This window comes from Rattus rattus, chromosome 2 (genome assembly GCF_011064425.1).
Source record: "Rattus rattus isolate New Zealand chromosome 2, Rrattus_CSIRO_v1, whole genome shotgun sequence".
Classification (NCBI taxonomy): Eukaryota; Metazoa; Chordata; class Mammalia; order Rodentia; family Muridae; genus Rattus; species Rattus rattus.
Window position 1 is genome coordinate 148692109 of NC_046155.1, and position 14130 is coordinate 148706238.

At 40.0% G+C, this 14130-nt stretch overlaps 1 protein-coding gene across 5 annotated transcripts in view; it reads right to left on the reverse strand.

Moving 5' to 3' along the window:
• Gas2 (growth arrest specific 2) overlaps positions 1 to 14130 on the reverse strand; it is a 112324-nt gene that overhangs the window by 40688 nt on the left and 57506 nt on the right. For all 5 annotated transcript variants that reach the window (XM_032893531.1, XM_032893530.1, XM_032893534.1 and 2 more), the window contains 2 exons: positions 11250 to 11391; positions 3725 to 3832 (listed from right to left, as the gene is read on the reverse strand). In XM_032893531.1, the coding sequence (XP_032749422.1) occupies positions 3725 to 3832; positions 11250 to 11391 (250 nt within the window). The remainder of the gene's footprint in view (positions 1 to 3724; positions 3833 to 11249; positions 11392 to 14130) is intronic.

Consider the following 14130-nt stretch of genomic DNA (forward strand, 5'->3'; position numbering starts at 1 on the left):
CCCTGTATCACAGGTTTCATTATATTTGGGTAGTGACTAATTCAATCTCTCTAGACACATGCACAGATGAACATATGTCTACGTAAGCATCCAGTAGTATGTATTTAAATCTGTCTTAACTGTATGCTCTCTTCTAGAAAGTCACAGATAATATGTATACTTAGCAGAGAGCCTCTATGAGCTATCTTCCTGGATCATTTTCTGAATACCACACACATTCTTATTTACCATTTTTTTAAAATTTAGTTTGACGATATTGCTTTTCTTTAAATGTGCAAAGAGAAAATAAGTTCATGTACATATACAATCACAAAATGGTACCAGTGAAGTCTCACTAAACCAAACATGTTGGCTTATTTGTCCTGTATGTAGGACTCTCTGAGGGCTAATTCTTTCTAAGCCTGCGTTTTTATCACTGTGTTACTTTTAAGATTGAAGGTCAATGTTTTAAATTACCTTAAATAATTCTGCATAGTTCTTTGAAGTCAACAGTCTCATTAAATCCTTAGGGAAACAAGTCATCTCTTACAATGGATGGATAACCGAAGATGAAGTCTGATATAGTGTAAGTTTCACTATCTGTATATTTGATATAACAGTATTCGAGAATGTATCAAAGGAGACAAAGCTATATTCAATAGCTTAGGAGTGCATGATAAATATAATTTTAAGTTTAAATGTTAAAATATATTGATACAAAAGAACAACAATTAAGCCATTGGGAGTGGCCATCCACCTTCCATATATAAGGATTCCACCATCATCACTTGCCCTTTAATCCAAGTGTTCAGAAAGCTTTAAGTAAAATATTACCTCTTATAACCTTAAGGTCACTGAATTTCTGAGCAATCCCTACCATTTCCACACACAAACAGTTACAGCACACTGAGAATCCACTACAAATGGCCCAGCCAGGTACAGATCTGAAGCATCAGCCAAAGCACATGTGTATCAGCAGGCTACATTTAGTCTACTCATCCAACATAGGGAGAAAATAGAGAAATGTGCAATATGGGTGCAGGTGCGGTGCCTCAAATTTCAATTAGTAAGTCTCTACTAAGACAAGAAGATGCTGCCTCAGATTCTTACCACTCTATCGGGATGGACACAGACTCACAAGTCAAATATGTCTTTGAAAGCCTCTCTGTGCAGTGGCTGGCAGTTACTGCAGAGACAATTGGTCAGTGTGCAGAGAGCTAGAACCTGTGGAGTGTCTAACCATAGTAAGTCTCCAGGAGGCATTATCGAAGAGGGGTAGGAAGATTGTAAGATAGAGAAGACTGCTGTGAATAGTGTCTGCTGGACACTTCGTGGTCACTGCATTCCACTCATGAATTCAGAGCACGCACTCAAGTACTTGCACAAGATCAAGCCAATCAGTAAGCCAGCATGAATGAGGGAGAGGAGCTTTGGTAGCTAATGGATACTCAGAGTTAGTTACTTTTAGGTAAGTGACTCTTGGTAAGTTGGTCATGATCAACTGATAGCCCCACACTCTTGTCTATGCAGGAACCATCAATCTGACTCAATGGGTTGACAGAAATGATATGCAAAATTCGAAGGGAGAGTGTAGGGGGGTAGTTCAAACAAGAGGGGGATGGATATAATGTATACATGAAGTTCTCAAGAATAAAAAATATTATTAAAATATCTGTGAACATGTATTCATGACATTTAGCTTTGTGAACAAATTTAATAGTTTAAACAATGCTACAAAATCTCCTTCAATCTGTACTTTCTTAAAAAATCAATGTTATAATGAAAAATTTGATAAAAGAGTAGAACCACATAAGTGCAAGACTTATGCTTATGTCTTGCTAAAAAGTGTTTTGAGCATGCACCTTGCTGTGGCTGCTGCCAGGCAGTGAGCAACCTCCCTCTGGTTCACGATTTTACAGGCTTGCCTGAGTGTGCAATAGTAAGTGAAAACACTGTCACCTGGGAACATGATTTCACTCGCAATAAAAGCCTTAATTCTTCTATAAATGATGGAATAAAATTAGCAGAAAGGAAATTGTTCCTGAAAAGAAAAATGGACCATCAAAAACTATCACACCTAATAACTACTATAACCTCTTATGCTGGCCATAAAATAGGATATTGAAGTCTTTGACAATTGAACAGACATGAGAGTCAGACACAAGTATGCATACTGCATTCTTTTGCCTGTAGATCCTAGGTGACATTTGAGGAAATAGCATCTAAGTTATTAACATCTCTATCACAAGATAAAAGGCTGTTTCATAAGGCCCTTTGTTTTGACTGTAGGCTCTGGGGTCTCATATTCTAATGGAGGCTGATTCTCAACTGAGCAATTAGCCTGGTAGAATGTTAATGCATCCACAGAGACTCTAAACCACCATTATCTAACATGGCGGTGTGAAAGCAGGCTGCTGGGCTTTAAACGTGTGTTTTCACTGCAACAAAGAAGAAGGCAACAATAGTACCTGGGTGCCTGGACACAGGGTGATTCACAAAACTCTAATGCTGGTCAGCCTTTATATTACAAGGCTGTCATTCGGAACCAGAAAAGCTATTTTTACCTAGGTTTGTTTGTATTAAGTTAACATTAACCTGAAATTAGGTAAAAATCTAAAATGACTAATAAGACTTAAGATCAAATTAAGAAAACTGTTTCTTTCTATGTCTTGAAGATTCTTAAGGAGGCTTGTTGTATTACTGTTTCCATTATAAGTTGACAAGAATAAAGTTTCACACTGACAAGTTTCCTCAGCTGAGAATCAGCCTCCCTTAGAATATGAGACCCCAGAGTCTACAGTCAACACTCTGATGAGTGTTTGCTGTTCCTAACTCTTACTCGATGCATTCCTTAAGATGCTTCAGTTCTTTATCACAACTAAGATGTTTTTAACATGTTCAGATGAGAAGCGAATGGAACATACTTTCCTTAGAAAGAGCCCAGAAGGACACAGAAAGAAAGCACTTCTTTGAACCAAAGCTTTCTGGGGGGATATACATAGTTATACTTTCATTCTTTGAAGGACTTTTAGCCTTAGCAAATACCACAGCCTGTTCTGAGAGACCTAGCTCTCTTGACTGTTAGCAAAGCAGATGCTGAGTAAAATGCTTTAACTATACAGAGTCACCTTCAGCCCCAGAGGACTCTGATGACTTGAGTTGGGTCATCCTCTCTCTGCTAACTCATAAAACTTGGTAGGAACAGCTCTAGTCACTGGTAAGCCAGGATACCATAGTGAGGTGCCTTTTGTGGGGGCCTGGTGTTGGGGATCAAATCTAGGACCCCCAAAATTCAAAGCAAGCCTCCTCCTAACTGTCCTCTATCTCTAGTTCCCTAGAGAGTTTTCAATCTTATCACATTGGTCCCTAATCCAGACCTATGGAAAACCCATGCTGAGCTAATCTGAAAAGCTGCCAAGAAGCAATAGGATGATGACTGATTTCCTCGCTATGATATATGAAGGTCCTGGAAGGGCACGTTTCATTCCACTCTACCGAAATGAAATGAATACAGGAAACATAAATGGCAACCCTCTCCCATGGGAGCTGATACTCCTGTGTGTATAAGGATATGCTTTGTTCATCCAGTCTTCAGTAAGGCATTATCACATCTATTGCTCTGCACAGGTTTAGTGACACCAGAGGGCGTTCCTGAATAGTCATGTGCCACATGTCCCCTGACCTTTTCTCTGATTCAGCTTCAGAAAAATGCTCATGAAGACGAGAAGGGGAAAAAGGACTTTACCCTGATGAAGAGGATCTTCTCTCCCACTCGGTATCGACCTTGAGAGAGTCGCTCCACGCAGAACTTGGTTGGGCATTTGCAGGGAGGATCTTCAGAGATTCTTTTTACCTGAAATAGAGGAGCACAATCATTGTCCCCAGGTAGTCACATGTGGTTATTCTCCAAGAGCTCAATCATGGCCGAAGTGTTAATCATTTAGATTTGTTCTATATCAGAAAAGATGTGAGTGTAGGAACTTTGGCTGAAATGTGAAGATGAGGGTCTGGAAACATCTTCTGAGTCTCTGACACTGATGAAGAGGGAGGATGAGATCAGTTGGCATGGTAACAGATGTGAGTTGAAGATCCAGAGACACAGTATGTGTGGGGTCTATATAGCAAAGATACTAAGAGCTAAAAGAAAGCATGCATAGACTAAGCCCACTGAAATCTAGGGCAAATGCACATGACAGAATGTTTCTTCAATACAATCCCATTATACCAACCTCTTTAATTTTGAAATAAATGAAGAACGAATTAATTTTTCTTGGAAAATTTTTTTCTTGTTTAAAACTCTAAGGTTTTCCCCTGAAATTTCACCAATGCATATTACTCAGACTCATCCACATTTCAGCTCATCTTAAGTATCATACATATTAGCTGACATGTAAAATGAAAATCTAAAACATGACTCTGATTAATGTTCTTTTGGAGTTCTCATGAATAGACATGAATACTGTAAATCATAAGAATAGCTCGAGTCCAAGGCACCATAACTTACTGAGCAAATTCTCTACTGAGAAAGGACAACCCTGGGACTTTGTGGGAAACAACTCCTCAGGAAAAAAGCAGAACCTGTTTGCATCAAATAAGCATGAGAAGCATTTTCTCAAGTGGCCTGCTCTTTCTTCCTTTCTTCCTCACTACAGACATAGACTTGGCAGTTGTTGTTGTTGTTGTTATTGCTGTTGTTGTTGTGTTGTTGTTGTGTTGTTATTGCTGTTGTTGCTGTTGTTGTGTTGTTGTTGTGTTGTTATTGCTGTTGTTGTTGTGTTGTTATTGCTGTTGTTGTTGCTGTTGTTGTGTTGTTGTTGTTTTGTTGTTATTGCTGTTGTTGCTGTGTTGTTGTTATTTTTTATTTTTTTTTTTTTTTACTTGTGTCAAGAACAGAAGCAAAAATAGAAGAGAATAGGCCAGACTAGGAGCACTGGAAACACATAGTTAACTGTGAATGATGGCAGTCCTGCTTCTTACATTACCATGAGGTAATCCTGTCTGCCAGGTGCTCTGTTCTCAGCTAGGAACTGAGCCGGTTTAGGGCTGAAATGAGATTTCAAGAGGGGCCTGGTTACTCAGAATTATATTATCTCTCATCCCCAGACTGAGGAAGTTGGTGAAGAGAAGGGAGACAGTGAGAGCCATTTCTTAGAGCTGCATTTAACACCCTGAGAGTAAGCTCAACACAACGGGATGAAAAGAGGAGCACTCAGGCCGACCTGGACGCCTATCAGTGCAGAATCGCTCCACCAGGACATAGGGAAGAAAGCGATCTGAATGGGCACCACTGTGTTTCCTCTGAGAGATCTTGATTAAGGAAGGGGGCTTTATTGTCCACATAAAAGGTCACCTATTTCCCTGCGGTTCCCCTAAGAATCAGACAAGAAAATGTGAGCAAACAAAGGCGGCTCCGGTCCTGGCTCTTTCTGAAGTCGCCCACTGGAATATGATCATCTTGGCATGGCTTCCCTTGCTTTCTCAGTCCTCTCTGCTTCTGCTTCCTTTGCCTCCTCCTTTTACTCTTCCATACACTCCTCTTTCTTCCTTTTTGGAGAAGCAAATGACTGTGTGCTAACCACACACAGAAACTTAGGGAATCACCCGTTTTTTTCTTAAATTCTTTTTTTTTTTTTTTTAGCAAATTTATTCGGTTACATTAAGTTCAATTCCAAATGGCTATGTGTACCTGGTATGTGACAAAGTGGTTGCAATGCTAGCTATTTCCTTTTTACCTTAGATATAAGGGGTCTGATTTAAACTATTAATGAGGCTCAGATTACTTTTCTTTCTGTCCCACTGTCCCTGAGATAATATACTCCAGTGAAAAAAAACATTAATGCAAAAAATACAATGTGGTTTACAAGACTGAAGAATGAAGGAGACTATAGGAAAGGTCTATGTTCCAGTATATTTGAGAAATTCCAGGTCAATTAGATCTTTTGAGGGAGCTCAGCACAGCCTGCATGATGTTGGCAAGCTTTCTGAATGCCAGGCATGGAAAGTAATACTTTGTATTTCTCACTCTAACCGAATCTCTCCCCACAGGCATTGTGGTGGTAGTGTTTCTTTAAGCATTCTTTGAGAAATGCTTAAAATCTAAAGATTTTACAGGATACGAGGGTTCTCACTGGTAAGAGGCAGATGTGTCTACTTTGCACATTAAATGTGTCCACTAATGCACATTCCTCCATTACACTAAGAGTTATATTCTCATAAGTGCCCACATAGCTTTGAGCTGGAAGAATAGACCTTAGAGACACAGCAGCTTGAGGGTCCTGCTGTCTTGGGTCCCTATATGACTGTGTGGTAGTAGTTGTTGTTATTGTCTTTTTCTGAGTTGGAATATTAGTAAAACAGGCTCTAATCCCTCTCAGCTTTATTCTACACCTTGGGGGTTCTCTTTGTATTTTTTCTCTTCCCAAAGATGAAGAATAGCTAGCCGTGAGACAGGCTCCTGAAGATTTGGGAGCATTCTTGTTCCTTTTCCCTGGTTCTGGTAAATGGGCACAAATGGTAGCATTTCTTGCATTTCTAACAGGACAGCAGAGACAAATGGTATAAGATTCAGAAGAAATGATTGAATTCAGAGGACAAAGAAGAGACTTTTCACACTGAGCATCTCTAACAGGGAGCTGGGTAGATGTAGACTAATAAAGCGCCATTCTGACTGTGAAAATCAGACTGCACCTTGGGAGGAATGAACATTTAGGCCTCACTCACAACTACTTCATTCTATACGTATAAATACTTTAGACAGCAATAAGTTAGATGTAACATTTATCTAGGGTGAAAAATACCAAGAAAAAATTTCATGTGTGGGCTGAGGAATCAGCTCAGTGGGTAAAATATTTGTAAAACATTTGGATCCTCAAAAAATAAAAAAAAAATGAAAAAAGAAATCACATGTCTGTAAACCAATGCACTGGGGGATGCAGACAGGAGGATCCCTGCAGCTCTTTGGCCAGTTAGTTGGCCTAAAACATGGGCTCCAGGTTTAGTGAATGACTCTATAAAACACCACCACTACCATAAGGTAAAGAGATAAACAGAGAAATACCAGTGTAAGCCTCTGTGTGCATGGACACAAATGTGTACACAGAAGCACAAGCACCTCCACAGGGACACATGCACACATTTTTATGGAAAATAACACAATGTAAATATGGAAAAATTAAAATATATTTAAATATGCATTTAAGAGCAAAGTGTCAAGAAGTAGGTTGAGGAACTAACAAGAGTAACCTCACCATGAAAGAGGTGGTTCAAAGGATGGAAGAACTATACAACACACAGTTAGAACAAGGAGACCTGTGAGCAATCAGTGGAGCAGGGACTAAGGTGGACCCCAGAGGATCCTATTGATTCTGACTTCAGCTAGCACTGTCGTAAAGCATGCTGGCAGAATGACTGCCTCCACAGAAGATTTTCAAGACTCTAGCAATGAAACAAAGCTATGGTAATAATGAGAGCTGTGAGGTTCTCCTGGCTGAGTAATTAGGAAACAAAGGTAACACTGGCCAGACACTCCTCAGGTCTGGCACCATAGTATAGGGGGAAAGAGTGTAAGTACACGTCACAGCTGAGAGGAGTAGTAAGAATGGTTGTAGCCCTTTTTGATAAAAAAGCCAAAATCATACTGTGAAAAAAGGAAAACATCTTCAACAAATGATGTTGAACTAACTGGATGTCTACATGTAGCAGAAAGAAAATAGATTCAACCTTACCATAATGCATGAAACTCAAGTCCAAGTAGATCAAGGACCCCAACATAAAACCAGATGCACTAAATCTCATAGAAGAGAAAGTGAGAAATACCCTTGAATGCATTGGTACAAGACACAATTTCCTGATGTGGGGATGGCCAATCAATAACTGGCCCAACTTGAGAGATACTCCATGAACAGCTCAGGCTCTAAGACCAAGAATCGACAAATGGGACCTCACGAAGTTGGAAAACTTATATGAGGCAAAGGACACTGTCAATAGGACAAATCATTGGTAGCCTACAGATTGGGAAAAGATCTTTACCAACCCTACATCTGACAGAGGGCTAATAGACAAAACTGACAAAGAACTCAAGAAGTTGGTACAGATATAAACAGAGAATTCATAACAGAGGAATCTCCAGTGGCTGAGAAGAACTTAAAGAAATGTTCAGAGTCCTCTGTCATCAGGGAAATGCGAATCAGAACCTATCTGAGGCTCCATCTTATACCCACTGGAATGGCTAAGATGAAAATTCAAGGGACAGCACATGCTGGTGAGGATGTGGAGGAACAGGAATACTTTGTCACTGCTGGTGGGAGTACGAACTTGTACAACCACTTTGGAAATCAATTTGGCTGTTTCTCAGAAAACTAGGAATAGTTCTACCTCAAGACACAGCTGTATCACTCCTGGGCATATACCCAAAAGAAGCTCTATCATCCCCCAAAGATATTTACTCAACTATGTTTATAGAAGCTTTATTTGTAATAACCAGAAACTGGAAACAACCTTGATGTCCCTCAACTGAAGAATGGATAAAGAAAATGTGGTACATATACACAATAGAATATCACTCACCTATTAAAAACTAAGACATCATGAATTTTACATGGAAATGAATAGACCTTGAGAATATCATCCTGAATGAGGTAACCCAATTCCAAAAGGACATGCATGGTAAGTATTCACTTATAAGTAGGTCATTAGCCATAAAACAACAGGTACCCTGCTATACTTCATGAACCCAAAGAAGATAAACAATAAGGAAGGCCCCAATGAGGAAGCTTGAATCTCACTTAGAAGGAGAAATAAAACAGTCATAAGAGGCAGATGGGGAGAGGGCACACAGAGGGAGGGTTACAGTGAGAGTAAGGGGGGGTCATGATCAGGTGTGGGTACAGACAGGAAAGATGGTTAGAAGGTCTTAAAAATGAATGGACACTGGCAACTAATAGGGGCAAGGATGTAGGGGCATCTCCAGGAGGAGACAGAGATCTGGGATAAGTGAGGAGCCCAAGGATCAATGACGGTGACCTTAGCTGTGACTCACTACACTGGGGATACAGAACATGAAGAGTCCACATCCTGTAGGCAGACAGAAACCCCAGTGAAGCAATAGAGGTGCCAACCTACCTACAAAACTTTCAACCCCAAATTTATCCTGTTTACAAGAAATGCAGACATAGGGGATGGAGCAGAGACTAAGGGGATGGCCAACCAATAACTGGCCCAACTTGAGAGATACTCCATGGGCAAGCACCAATGCCTAACACAATTAATGATACTCGGTTATGCTTGCAGACAGGAGCATGCTATCCTCTGAGAGGCTCCACCCACCAGCTGACTCAAACAGATACAGACATGCACAGCCAAACAGTGAATAGAACTTGGGGACTCTTATGGAAGAATAGGAGGAAGGATTGCAGGCCCCAAAGAGGATAGGAATTGCACAGTAAGACCAACAGAATCAACTAACCTAGACCTTGGGGCTCTCAGGGTCTGAACTACCAACCAAATAACATGCATGAGCTGGACCTAGGCCTCCCCAATCATATGAAGCAAATCTGCAACTTGGTCTTCATGTGGATCCTGAACAACTGGAGTGGTGGTTATCCCAAAATCTGTTGCCTGCATGTGGGATATGTTCTTGTAGTTGGGCTGCTTTTTCTAGCCTCAATGGGAGAGGAAGCATCTAGTCTCCCTGAAACTTGAAGTGCCAGGGTGGAGGGGATATCCAGGGGGACCCCACCTACTCAGAGAAGAAGGGGATTGAGGATGAGGGAAGGATTGTGGGGGGGGTGACCTGGAGGGGGCAGTGAATAAGTAAAAAAATATTAAGTTAAAATAAATTTAAAAAAACCAGAGCTGTGGCAACCCAGAGAGACACATTTGTAAAAAGAAGACCAAACTCATGTTAAATATAAAGAAAAAGCATAAAACACCATGGAAAAATTTCTCTCATAATGTAAACAGCATGACTTTGTTATTATTCAATATCATCCAATTATTGTAGAAAGTTTAAAAATGAAGGTTTAGGAGAAGCAAGGCATGTGATTGGTCCTAAAAGGATTCCAAGAAGACCTTCCTATGGTATAAAAGCTCCCTGACTATTTGCACATTCTAAGTGGTCTGAGTGGCTACCAAAAACAAGCTGGATTAAAATGTATTGTATGGGATACCTTGGTAGGCCAAGCTCAAGTATACTACTACCTTCGTGAGGACTCACAGCTGACCAGGCAGTTAAGTTTCTACTTTTAAAAATTTGTCATGTGGAGAAAAACAAAAAAAAAAATGGGTACATGTTTTACTGTACATGAAAGCACCCATCAGCCCACTCTTCCACTCTTTCTCAACTCAGACCTTAGAAAGGGGTCCTGCAGTCCTGGCAGCCTTGCATCCTAACAACTAAAAGCATCAAGGTTGCTACCAGCCTTCCACAGACTTTGCTTGCTCTGGCAAGACAATACTTCAGTCTTATACCTCTAGCTCTGTCATGTCCCATAAGCTTGCAGGCAATTATAACCCACAAAAGCAAACTTTGAATAAGCCACACCAAGACAAGTCATGCTTTTTCTTGTTCATTAATGTCTTCATGCATTTAACATATGAGTAGGACAGCACATGGAAATAATTTCAAACATACTACTACCATAAGCAAGGATTGTTTAATATCCCTAGAGACTTCTTTTCCCTATAATGATGACATCACTGCAGTGTGTTCTAATCACCAAAGGCTGTGGTAGAGCACTGCAGAGTAGACAGACCCTAACATTAGATAAACACCTGCTGGAATCTAAGCTCCTCTCCTCCTAGAATCAGGAAACTTCCAATTTCCACCCTCTCCCCATAAGCAATCTTCCTTTCAGATATAAGAGCTCTCAAAAACAATAATAATAAAGGACAACTCTGGCCAATACCAGGCAATCAATAAAGTCCAGTCACTTTTTCTGCTAGATGCATTGTCCCCTTCCTCAACAATCCTCAAGATTCCTATCCTTGTAAGAAGGTGTCAGGAACTAATAAGAATGAGGTTGAAGTGTTTTCAGAAAACATTTTCAAGGAGTTAACTCATTTCTTAGATTTTCAGATACTGTTCAAGTGAATTAAGTGGCACTTTATTTTAAATCACTGGTTCAGTTTTGAGTTTCAAGATGAGCTGTAGGAGCACAAATTTCCTCAGTGGAGATAAAATGAATTCAGAGGAGCTGAAATGCAGAAAGGTCAAAATGATATGAGAGGGCAAGGTAGGTTTTGTAGTTAGAAGACTTGTAAATTTCACTCACTGCATCATCCAGTAGGTTTCCAGTACTCTTCTTCCCTGAAGACTTTGATGAAGGAGAAGGCGAAGGAGATGGGGCAGAAAGTGTCTCTTCTTGTTCAATTTCTTTTTCCAGCTTTATCAGACCAGGAGGCTCTACACCATACCTTTCAAAATCATCAGATAGTTATGCATACACATGCATGTGCACACAGCATAACAATGCAACAGCTATACAACATTCTGGATTGTGAGTGCTGAGAACTACTGCCCTTTAAAAGTGGCATAGACTTCCTGACACTGAAATGGAACTTTGTGAATTAATGTCCTTGGAGCAAGGTAAAACACATATAGCTGCTGTGTATGTGTATGTGCACATGCAATCAGTTTAACATATTACTTACTGTCTCAGTGACTTGGACACACACAGGGGACTTATCTTAAACTTTTCCTTTATCAGAATTGACAATAGCAATGCTATAATGAAAGCCTAATTTGGAATATAAGCTTGGTAATGTCTGAGATTAAAACAGAGGGCCAGAATCAAAATTAAAACAATAGAACCCTAAAATTAAAACAAACTAACTTATTCAACAGACAAGAGATTCACTGTGAGCTGATCATTTCCTACACAGCAACAGCATTGCACATGGTTGCACAATATTACAAGCCCTTAGGAATAGGGCAGTGAATGCACAAACATTATTACTGGGAAAGAAAACAAGAATAATTCAGAACACTGGTGTATAAAAGATCTGTAAACACTGCATGTTTAAGAGACTTAGAGAAGCAGAAGGCGGGGCAATGGGTAAAAGAGCACATGATAGTGTCTGTCTGTTATCCTTGTATCTCCCCATCAGGTTTTCCTTAATTAAATTTAAAGAAAGATGCACTAAGTTGTATAGGTCTGTATCAGCTTTGCTTAGTGGGGAACAGCAAAGATAATTCTGAAATTTGACAGCTATGAGGCATTTAGGAAATAATCTAGGCATACATTTTCATTAACCAAAAGATGAATGTCTGCAGAAGATGGAGATAGGAAGGACTCCCAATAAAGACTTGCTGTTGTCAGTTTGCCTATTCTTTCTGATCAGGTATTGTTACAATGGAGAGAACGCACTACTTGGTTATTAAAAGGTTGTTCTGAACCAAATGTGGTGGTACACACCTGTGCTCACAGCACTCAGGAGGCAGAAGCAACACATCAACTTTCTGATCAGACTAGACTAATTCGAGCTACCCTCTTTCCAGATGAAACAGAGAAACAAACTGGGAGCTATGAAATAGTATACAATAGTCCATGAGCAGAAATTAAGTGCAGACACCATGCTTATGATTTTCAGTTGAACACTTTGTCAATTCAGCAGCCAATGTCAAACCTTGCCTATGTCCTCCACTGGTGGTTTGCTACTTTAATAGATGTCACTGCATACAAGTGCAGGGCACGTTTCTACAGAGGCAGTTTTTCTCCTGGTGATGTTTAATCCTGACAGAGGGGCTCAGTTGGTTCAGTTCTTGTCCTCTTGGCTCATCACCTACACTTCTTGCAATGAAAGGACATGGCTAAGTTGACAAGGTTTCACTAGTTCCCTAGTTTATCTAGGGAGAAATCTCCCTCTCCATAGACTCCAGGCCATTTCCTCCTTGCTGATAGCCTTATTCTAGAGTTCAGTCATAGACACTCATCATGACTGTTAACTTGGGCCTTTTAAGTCATAACAGAAACATTGCAATTCTTTTTTCTTTTATTTCTTTTTATTCTTCAGACTCTGAAGAGTAGAGAAGGAAGGGTTCAGTGCATCAAGATGCCTTTTGAGAGCTGCAAAGCTTATGTAAGAATTAAGTACACAGTTTACAATGCCACAACAGTCTCTAATCTATTAAGTAACTTTTGTTCCATAGTAAATAACAGTTGCTATAAAGATTTGGTTACCACATTTCATAGTTCTTTTGTATTTATAAACCAATTAATGCATCATTCAAGACACATGGAGTACTACAGATTCTATTCTATTGCTAGAATGATTCACAACAACCTCAGATTTCCTAACAGGCCAGAGAGACTTTGGAAGGCAACCCTCCAAGCTGTTATAGACTTCTGTGGATTCTTAGCGCCATTAAGGTATAAATCTTGATGGTGTTGAATGTTCTCAAGAGAATAATATAAACCTGGTTGAGTCTGGAGGAATCTGAGACACTGTGATCACACAAACTCTACATCAATTGTAAGGGAAAACATCATATTTTAAAATATAGATTAGAAAATATTTATATTCACCCACAGGTGGATGAAGGCCACCTCCCAAAAACAAGGTGCATATACTTTGTCTTAAAAGAAAGAAAACAGTAGCAAGACTGCTATTAGAGCAGCAACAGGCTCAGCTCATGTCCAACACAAAACAAACGGGCCAGCTTTGATGAAACTGGAGCAGACTCACACATGGAAAATGTTTCCTTGGAGATTCTCCTTTACCTGAGAGAGCTGCACACAGGCTGTGCCACTGACACAGAAAGTCAGCACTGAGCCCAGAATCCTGTGCTTAATTTGGCCTTTGACTTCTTCAAGCTGCTCAGGGTAGAACTGGGCAGTACCAGAATACAAATGAGTATGACTTGTTGGCTTCCTGTCCATCTGGGGGCTATTAGCTGACTATCATGACCCACCCTCAGCACTAGAGACCTGCACCCATAAGCCAGCTTAGTTGTCAAATGCATTTGTTCTTCAAAAGGCAACCTCGGTTTGGTATCAGTAACTTCTAACCTCTTTACACACCCATTCTTTCTATTATCTTTTCATGCATTAATGTTTTTTAGAACAGGATGGTAGAATTTGGGGAGAAGGGAGTTTTCCTTTCTAAACTCAATAAAGGGTCCAACTGGAGTCATCCAGGATGTTGAATTCACTG